This window comes from Anastrepha obliqua, chromosome 4, assembly GCF_027943255.1.
Source record: "Anastrepha obliqua isolate idAnaObli1 chromosome 4, idAnaObli1_1.0, whole genome shotgun sequence".
In the NCBI taxonomy this organism is placed as follows: domain Eukaryota; kingdom Metazoa; phylum Arthropoda; class Insecta; order Diptera; family Tephritidae; genus Anastrepha; species Anastrepha obliqua.
In genome coordinates this window covers 95,419,512-95,430,056 of record NC_072895.1, presented here as the reverse complement: position 1 = coordinate 95,430,056, position 10,545 = coordinate 95,419,512, and the positions used below count along the sequence as shown (strand labels likewise).

Genomic DNA, 10,545 nt, shown 5'->3' with positions numbered 1-10,545 from the left:
TACTCCTTGGTACCATGCATCCATCTTGTGCCTTCAATGGCATTTTCCGCTATTGATGTAAGCTTTTTTGTAAGCCGTTCTAAAATTTTGCCCATCATATCAATCATACAGAGGGGTCGATATGAGCTTGGTTGACCCGGCGTCTTATTAGGTTTCGGCAAAAGGACAAGTCGTTGCTGTTTCCAAATATTTGAGAAGACACCATCTCGAAAACACATTTGATACGTCTCCGTGAGGGGTTTGGCGTCTTCTTGCAGTGCCAGTGTGTAGAGCTCCGTTAGGTACTCCATCTAGGCCTTGAGCTTTAGCGTTTCCAAAACGACCCAAGGCTGTATTTACCTCTGTTTCCGTGACTGTGGGGGTCTCTGTAATAAATGATGCGTCTGCTGGTAGTCGGTATTCTTGCTCATCTTCTTGACTTGCGAAAAGGGTTTCCACAACATTTTTAAAGATAACAAGGCAAGTCGGCGCTTTTCCTTTGCAACCACTAATCTTAGACATCACCAACTTATACGCTCCTCCGCACGGATTTTCATCAGCTTTGGCACACAGTTCTTTGAAGCAGGAAGCCTTGCTTTTTTAATCGCATTTTTGAGGCCCTTGCGTTTCATTTTGAAAATTTCCCGCAACCTTTCTTTTTCACTTGTTGCTCTGCTACTTTGGTATTGACGTCTAGCTTTGTGGCAAGCGTCTCTGAGTTCAGCTATATCGCTGTTCCATCAGTATGCCGATTTCCGCACGTAAGTGTGTTTTTTCCTGATCATTGCAGCAACACAGGCTTTCTTTAGCGGCTGTAGTTTCGAATTTGCTTAGTGAAAGTGCCTGCCTCCATATCTCCCAAGATGGCAAGAGAGTGGCAAACTTCCTTTTGAATGTCACCGTCGGGACGATGTAATCAGTCCTCGCCAAAGTGTTGTGAGTTTGTCACAATAAAAGACTGACATGTCAAAAGCTTACTTTTACCCAAGAAAAATTCAGCTAATAAGTTATCATTTAAGGCGCAAAACCAAATACATTTTTTTACAAATTTTTTTCGTTTTGTCTTTTTATGTGATAAACTCCAATTAACGTGCCATTTTCACAAGGCTGGTCACACTGACTCAACGTCTTCATTGCCTGCACAATCTTAAATTTAATCTCTGGTCACTTTTTAAAAATCCTCACCTCTGACTCACTCAGCCCGCAAAATATTTTAAGTAACCAAAATCATCAACACCAAGCAAAGTAATCCAATCTATTGCTTATCCCTTCGTAGCAGCTATTAATGTAGTTATGGCTCACTAATACCACTCATTGCTAAATGCGAGTCCGCGTGCCTCTATGAATGTGTGACCAGCCAGCCGTGCGTGCACCGCAAAACAACTGATTCAATTATATGCCATAACATACGCAGCTAATTGCATTAGAAGATTTGTATGTATGTATACGGCACACACACGCATGTATGCATGTAGCTTCTGTACTCGTATGAGGCATTTATAGCCAACACCAAGCCAACCAAGCGAAGCGAAACGCAACGAAACTGCAGGACGCAGACCAAAGCCAGCACAAGATGAAATGACGCCAAGCTGTAAGTGAATGGTTAGAGGAGTAGATATGTAATTATATAAGCGAATATAAGTATATGTGGTATGCATGCATCTGTATATATGTGTGTGGGTGCGTGTGTGCGTCCTATATTGCAATAGCCTGGCAATGAACGTATGTGGCAAGTAAATTTCCCTGAGGCATCATCTAGATGGACACATCCAACTATGTCTGGATGTCAAGCTGTTGCGTGCGCGCCTCGCTACTCCTACACACACACACACAAGGCTGTTAATTGTGTGTTGTTGTTGTGACTGTTGGCTGGACACTTCCGCCGATGTGTGGGTGTGCGGGTGCGGGTGAGTGCGTCAATGGCCAGCAATAATGCGTAACGCAATACAAATGTGTAGCCACGTAATTACATTGGCACAGGAGTGTAGAGGGATAAAGAGTAAGAGAGGGGAAGGGGAGCGAGGGCGAGAGGGCGTGACAGAGTGAGGAAGAGAGGGAGGCCAGGCAAAATAGCAGAGGTTAGTCGTTGGTGGAGCCAGTCATCGCTGAACTATTGATGCATGCAGTTGTTGTTGTTGCTGTTGTTACTGTAGTGACGTTCATAATATTGAGCTAATTTACATCTTGGTTCGTTGGCTGCTAAATGAGTTTTGTGCTAAATGCAACGTGAGTTAGTGTGCGGCACTTGCAGCGCAATGCCAACGAGGTGAACCCCTCGCAGCGTATGATGAACTTTTAGTGAGTCAAAAATTTATCAGCCAAGATATTTTTTTAATTTTTATTTACTTATCATTTTGCAAACATATTAGCAGTAAATTCATCTAATGAATGCGCAAAAAAGTTGCGAAAATTTAGTGCAATGAACGCAGAGTAAGCTTGTTGCCCGACAGGTGTCACAAAGGTATGCCAGAGTGTGGCAGGCACAAAAAGTTTATGGTAAAAAGTGCAATGCGCCTTTGGCGCTCAGTCGGTGCTCATCCCCGTTCGCGTACACCTTCCACATTCGCTGGCAACTGCACTAGACCACAAACCGACTGCGGCATTTGTGAAGACGTCTGGAGCCTGCAAAAAAATGTAAGTGAAAAAACTTGCAGTTAAAAAAAAAGAAAAAAAAACAAGAAGAAGGAGACGAAGATATGCTGAACCAATTCTCTTATTCTCTTAAGCCAACTTAGTATTTTGGTGGCGCATATTAGTTGCAGACCACAAGGAGCATGAGGCAACCCTAAGCTGTTAGTTTTATGGCCAGCCAAGTGGTGCAAGCTCGGGCTACTCTCCTGCCAGCCAAGTGGCCAGCGGAAGTTTCTGCTGACATTCTACCGTCGCAAAAGTTTAATTAAAAGCGCGTTGACAGTGCGAAATGCGAATGAAATGCGGATGCAGTAGTGCCACCGGACCCATATGTGCTCAAATAGATGTTTATGTATGTGCCTATATGTGTGTATCCCCTCAGTTTATTGCGCACCTCCAGTGCCTTGCTGTATGCTTCTCTTAGCCTAACTCCACTTGCAATTCCACTCAACTTTAGATCGACATTTAATTACGCGCCGGATAAGAACAGCAGATGATCATTGGGAGAAAAATGCCATTACGCACCGTGGGGAAGATAGGCAGACAGCTGCAATGTCGGCAATGTGACAAGACACAGAGTTTGTTTTCTTTTTTTTTGCTTTGTTAGGTGCAAGCGGGAAATGAGCTGCGCCAGCTGAGTTTTGGATTAACTTAAGTTTTAGTAAATGATTTTTAAGCCGCTGTAGCGGAATGGTTGGAGCGTGACTACTATTCGGAAGTCTACGGATTCGCAACCCCGGTTTCATGCACGTTTTCTAATGAAGGTCGCCCGTTGGCCGGAAATGGCGAACCTCCGAGTGTATTTTCGCCACAAAAGCTCTCCACATATGTAGAAGACCATCTGCCATTTGTAGGCGAAATATGGTCGAAAGTTCCCCTAAAAGCGTAAAAACAACAAGACGCGCACCACAAAATGGGGGAGCAGCTGGGCCAATCAACCAACAAAGGATGTAGCTGAGAAATTTCACTCAGTTTGAAATTTAGAAGGACTTATACAAAAGTTGATGGAAAATTCCTGAAAAATCCTGAAGAGACAACCTGACAACTTGGCTTCTTAAAATATGGAATCTCCAGATTCAAAAATTCTAGACCGGGAGGTTGGCACGTGAGGTAAAGGATTATTAAGGGCTCAGTCAGTAGGACTACGAAGCTGCGTGAACATTTCTCAAGCTGAAACTTTAGGTATATTCGTATGCGAAGAGTATTTAGATTAGTGTTTTTATTTTTGGTGTTTTTATCGGAAAGTGCGGTAAGTTTAAAAAAACTTGTATTATGCTTGCGCTTAAAATGTCAATTCGTTTCTTAATTGGCGCGTGAACTGCTTACGCGATTTTGCCCGAGTTTAACAAAGCGCGCCAGTCGTTCCTTTCTCGTGCTAACCGGCGCCAATTGGACACACCTAGTGAAGCCAAGTCCTTCTCTACCTGATCTTTCCAACGCAGAGGATTCCTTCCTCTTCCTCTACTACCACCAGCTGGTACCGGATCGAATAATTTCAAAGCCGGAGCGTTTGTATCCATTCGGACGACATGACCCAGCCAGCGTAGCCGCTGGATCTTTATTCGCTGCGCTATGTCTATGTCGTCGTAAAACTCATACAGCTCATCGTTCCATCGCCTGCGATATTCGCCGTCGCCAACGTGTAAACGTCTAAAAATCTTACGCAGAATCTTTCTCTCGAACACTCCAAGCGTCGCTTCATCGGATGTTGTCATCGTCCAAGCTTCTGCGCCATACGTTAGGACGGGCATGATGAGAGCCTTGTAGAGAGTTTTGTTCGTCGAGAGAGGACTTTACTACTCAATCGCCTTCTTAATATAAAGTAGCACTTGTTGGCAAGAGAGATTCTACATTGGATTTCAAGGCTGACATTGTTATAGGTGTTAATGCTGGTTTCTTAATATGCGAAGTCCTTTACAACCTCGAAATCATAACTGGCAAAAGTTACGTGGGGGCCGCTACGCGAGTGCGCCGACTGTTTGTTTGAAGACAGGAGGTGCTTCGTTTTATACTCGTTTACCACCAAACCCATTCACTTTGCCTCTTTATTCAGTTTGGAGAAGGCAGAACTAACAGCGTGCGCTCTTATAAAATATTGCGCCTGAGCGCTTAAGTTCTGCGGCTCGTACGATGCTCTCCAACATCAGGTTAAAGAAGTCACACGACAGCGAGTTACCCTGTCTGAAACCTCGATTGGTATCAAACGGCTCGGAGAGGTCCTTCCCAATTCTGACGGCGCTGCTGGTGTTGAGCAACGCCATCTTGCATAGCCATATTAGTTTTGCGGGGATACCAAATTCAGACATAGCGGCATACAGGTAACTCCTTTCCGTACTGTCGAATACAGCTTTGAAGTCGACGAAAAGATGGCGTGTGTCGATTCTCCTTTCATGGGTCTTTTCCAAGATTTGGCGTATTGTGAATATTTGGTCGATGGTGGACTTTCCAGGTCTAAAGCCACACTGATAAGGTCCAATCAGTTGGTTGACGGTGGGCTTCAGCTTTTCACACAATACGCTCGCTAGATCCTTATAGGCGATATTTACACGACTAATCCCGCGGTAATTGGCACAGATTGCAAGGTCGCCCTTCTTATGGATTGGGCAGAGCACACTTAAATTCCAATCGGCAGGCATGCTTTCATCCGACCATATTTTGCATAGGAGCTGATGCATGTACCTTACCAGCTCCTCGCCGCCATGTTTGAAGAGCTCAGCCGGCAGTTCGTCGGCGCCCGCGGCTTTGTTGTTCTTTAGACGCGCTATCGCTATTCTCACCTCGTCATTGTGGGGTAGCGGAACGACAATTCCGTCGTCAACGATTGGGGTATCGGTGTCTTCACATTCTCTGTGACATGCGCAACATCAATTATGTGATGAAAATTCCAAAAAGGAATTAAAAAAAAAAAATTTAATTGTTTTGTAACTAAACAGAATTTCTTCTAACTAAAGGTTTTAATTTTTTTTTATGAAAAAGTTTTTTTATTTTGTTAATTTTACTAAATATTTTTTTCATTTTTCTTGGAATTTGAAGTCACATATTTGTCGCATAATTTTGTGAACTATAAAAAATTGTGTTTTTATTATCTTTTAATTAAAATTGTTTTAAATGTTTATTAAACTAAAAAAGGAATTTTGTAACTAAAAAGGAATTTCACATAATTCCCCGTATATTCTGAAGTAAAAAATATTAATTTTATCTTAAAAAAAAAATATATTATAAAAAAAAAATGTTTGACTTAAAAAAATTGCTTAGCTCAAAAACAAATTAAAAGTAAATTTTTACCAAAAAACTTTTCGAATTTTTGTGTAAGATTTTTTTATCGGAAAATACGGACACTTATGTGGCTTAGAACAAAAACCAAATCCTTGTTTTAGTTGAAACAAATTAAATTAATTAAAAAAAATATTTTCATTGAAAATTATTTGACAATTAGGTGGCTTAAAGTTTATTAAAAAAACAAATGTTTGTTTAAAAAAACAAACGGAACATAAAAAATTTTTAGTTAAAAAAAGAAGTTATCGCATAATCGCAGACTTATGTTTACAAGCCCTCGTCTCGTTTAAAATGGTGTTTTTTGAGTGTTTCTTTAAAAGCGTGTAAAATGGAAACGAAAACGAAGATTTTTATTTTTTTTTCGATATTTTTTTTTTTTTTTTTGATCCATTGTTAAAAAATAAAAAAAATTTTTTAGGCCACACAAGGTTGGTGCAAAAATTTGTCACCTTTCAAAAAATGTATTTTTCTATTTTAGTCGGTTTTAAAGAAACACAAATCAAACAACTTTTCAAATGAGGTGAGAGGGCCTTAAGGGCAATATCGATATGCCAACTATTGGTATTGTTGGTATTGTAGTTCGCAAAAATAGCCTTACCATCTTGAGTGCAAATCATAACGTTACCTTAATCTGGGTTCCGAGTCATCTGAACACGCAAGGAAACGAAAAAGCGAACGAACTGGCAAATGGAGGATCCGCTGGGAATAACATTCTTACAGAATCGGTATTCACACCATTGGGTATAATCAAGAATGCAATCTCCTCAAAATACCTACGGATGGCGGAATATACATCGAGATATCAGACCACATGCAAAGTACGCAGAGCATTATGACCCCCTACCCACCACAAGCAAACGTCAACATTGCTAAATATGAAACGAAGGGATGCCTGCAGGCTCACGGCACTGGCTTCTGATCCATAGGAGAGCAAGTAGCCGAAATCGGTACTGTCATAGTTGTAATCAACCGAGGCAAAATTAAAGTATATTCTACTTCCACTATGACTGACCTGCCCTATCGAAGGCGAGGATATTAACCTTTGGCAAACTGCTTTTTGGAAACCTCAAAGTATATGAAAACCTCCGCTATAGACGTAAACAACCTTATAAGGCTTCTCAATAGCACAGACTGGATATAATCGTAAAGTAATGAGCCGTTTAACTTGTTGGTGACGCGGATGTGGCAACAAAATGGTGTAGAAGCGCTAACTGAATTCTGGGCGAAATTTAACCAACTTTAACCAACCAACCAAGTAAGCTTCCAGTCTTCTGACAAAAGAGCAAAGAAAATGCTCGGAAAGTTACTTGACCAAAATTTTCTATGCTGAAGAAAAAAACCAGACGGCGAGCACCTTAATTAGTAGCGTCGGACCACTGGTTGATGGCGGCTATACTGAAGGTTCAGCTTGCATCAAACGGCTAGCGACAAACGATCTCTTACTAGCGCTTATTCTGAATAATGTTTGTTGAAATCAATAGTTCTTAGCCGATTTCTTCACTTGCTTCGCCGCTATCCGAAGGGAGCCATCGCTGATGAGTCGCCCTTTGAGTTCATTTGTGCGTTAAATGTTGCCCCAAGTAGTATCAGAATCTGTAGTTTGATATTGGTGGCTTTTATTGTGCCAGTTTACTCTTGGGTGATTTACCTCAGTGTGGCGTTTGTGGCTTCCCAATCTTTGTTGCTCTGGTTGGTGAGCAGCTTCTCGCGAAAGGCGCTAGCCACATCGTTTCTGGTCGCAGGATAGCATAGCAGCTGGAGGTTAAGTCACTTTTATCTACGCCGTGTTTTGGTTTTCTTCCTACATTTCAGCTTGATCTTGACGTCGCCGGTAATTAGCTCGTGGTCGCTGTCTATGCCGGCTCCCAGTCTTTTTGGTTATGAGTTGCCCCATTGGGTGAAGTAAAGGAGTATTTATGGATTTTCTTGTGGCAGAAGACTGAACCACTAATGGCGAACTGAAACGTCTGGCGCACATCAATTAGCGTGCTTCTGTCGCTGTTGCATGATCCGCAGCCATGCACTCCCATGATTTGCTTTAGAGTTGTTGCTGCCTATTTTTGTACTGAAGTCGCCAAAGGGAGGAAAGTAATGCCGCCACTGAGGATGGAGGTGAATGTAGCCGTTAATTGTTCGTATTTAGCAGCACAGTCTGCATCCTCTGTCGGCGCGTAGCATTGCTCGATAGGTTCGTGCCGATGAGCATTACTCCAGAAGCGTGCCAGGACTAAGCGGTCTGCGATTGGCTTCCAATAGTGCAAGATGTTACGCATTTTCCCAGAAATTATTACGCCAAATCCGCTTTTACCTCTATAATCTTTTCCGCTGTGCAGTGTTGAGTATTTCAATTTTTACCATGGCTTGGCTTTAAACATTTCGTATAATGAAATAGTTTCGAAACCGGTTGTCCACACTTTTTCCACGTATATCGAAGGCATTATTATTACTAATTTGGCGAAAACTGAAGTTCTGGACCACTATAACAATTTTTTACAGGCAAAACTCAAAATATTCCAAACAAGCTCACTTTGATCACAATCTTCCCTATGCTTCCTCTAATCAAATGCAATTTATTTTATATTATTGACACTTTGTTCGAACTCATTTATTTAAATGTGCCATGTAGTTCTCTTCATTGTTCGTTCCTGCTACTGAAACCAATTACACTCAGACGAATGATAAAAAAAAATCTTTGAGGATCTCGTTTCGCACTTTACATTTGCTTACTAAGCACTTGCACCGCAGTGCCCACTTATTGCCTCCATACACTGGTATGTATGTATGTATGCGTGCAGTAGAATTTCTAATTTTCTGCCAACCAAAAGAAGTAGCGAGAGGTGCAAGTAAAAAAAATTAAGAAAATAAAAACAAATAGCATAAGCAACAAACAAAAGCAAAATAATAATTATCAACTGGCTATAAGTAGCAACGTTGAACTGAATGCGCGCCTGAGTGTAGGCAACAATTTTCCATATTCGTCACATGCATTTCGATTGTATACTCACATCTCAGCGCTGCTGCGTATGAATTGAAGTGCTGCTGGTGGTTGAAGGTATTTCGGTGGCATTTCATTGCTGGCGTCTTTTACGCTTCGATCCACTCGCTTTGATTGTGGCAAAGACAACAATAACAAGAAAAATACAATAGTAATAAAAGCAACTGGATTGAAATGTCGTTGGCAAATGTACAAATGAACTCGTATCGCCGTCGATTTGCTTAGGTTAAACTACGCGCGCAACCGACCGAGTCGACTGCTGTGAAGCGCCAAGTAGTAATGCAGCGAGTGGCATAGGAAGAACACCAATAATAGAAATGAAATCAGAAACCGAGATCAGCAGTTGAGGTGGTGGAGAGGACTAGCGGGAAGGGGAGGCAGGCTAGTGGTGTCATTGGGGGTCTTTGTAAATGTTTGTCATTTGAAAACGCAAATGAATACTGTCAGGAACACGATTGCAATCAGTGACTGCCACTCAGCGGCCCGAGTAGCGCTGGAGCGCCACACCAAGCTGCCGCCAACACTCGTGGCAACATTTAACCAATTGTGCCTCTGTGGGACAAATATTCCTTTAAGTTATACACTCGCATGTAAAAATGTAAAAAATATAAATATTTTTTTTTAACTTTGCCGACAACGGTGATTCTGCAGCTACGATTTTGTGGGCGTATTGAATTGATACGTAAACGGCTCCACCCACACAAACACTCGGCTTCCATGTGTGCCGCTGTGCGCGTGGTTGAGTGTCTTGCTGGACGGCTTTTTTCGCAAGATTTCTTTTGTTGACAAACCGAAAAGAAAAATAATTTATTTGTCTAAGACAAGTAGGCAAACAATCAAAACGCAAAGGGCACTTACGAGACACACACACACAAACAAAAAGGGATACTATTAACAGAGATGAATGAGCTTCATGAAGATAAAAGAGCGATTTAAATGAAATTTGAAAAAAAAACGTGAAATAGAACGAAATGAAATAAAAAGAACCAAAATAAAATTTAAAGTAAACGAAAAAAATAAAAAACAAAAGAAATGAACTAAAATAATAGCAATAAAAATAAAATTAAAAGAACTAAAATGCAATAAAATAAAATAAAGTAAATTTAAATAAAAAATATAAAAAATTATATTAAATTAAACAAAATATATAGGAATAAAATCAAAGGAAGCACAATACAGAAAAATAAAATGAAATTAATTAAAATAAAAATAAAAAAAATATGATTAAAATAAAATTAGATAAACGAAGATAAATAAAAGTAAACTGGATTAAAATAACACAAAATAAAAAAAATAAAATAAAATAAATTAATTAAAAAAAAAAAATAAAGTGTCATAAAACACAAAAAAAATTAAAGTAATCAAAATAAACTAAAGTAAGAAAACATAGAAATAAAATGAAATTAATTGAAATTAATTGAAATAAAATAAAACAAATTAAAAAACAACAAATTGAAATAAAATAATTAATTAAAAATAAATTTTAGAAACATTAAATTTATTGAATTAAAGTAGAATAAAATTAAAAAAAATTAAATGAAATAAGTGAAAAAAATAAGAATAAAAAATAAATTAATAAAAAAATAACTCAAATAAATATAAAATTAAAAGAGCAAATCAATAAAAGTAATTAAAATAAAATAAAGTAAAAAAATATAAATAAA

General features: G+C 39.7%; 1 protein-coding gene across 1 annotated transcript in view; it reads right to left on the bottom strand.

Annotated features, from left to right (window-relative positions):
* Nucleotides 1–2,513: 2,513 nt before the first annotated feature.
* LOC129244293 (uncharacterized) overlaps nt 2,514–10,545 on the bottom strand; it is a 30,090-nt gene continuing 22,058 nt past the window's right edge. The window contains exon 3 of the mRNA XM_054881909.1: nt 2,514–2,601. Coding sequence (XP_054737884.1) covers nt 2,514–2,601 — 88 coding nt within the window. The remainder of the gene's footprint in view (nt 2,602–10,545) is intronic.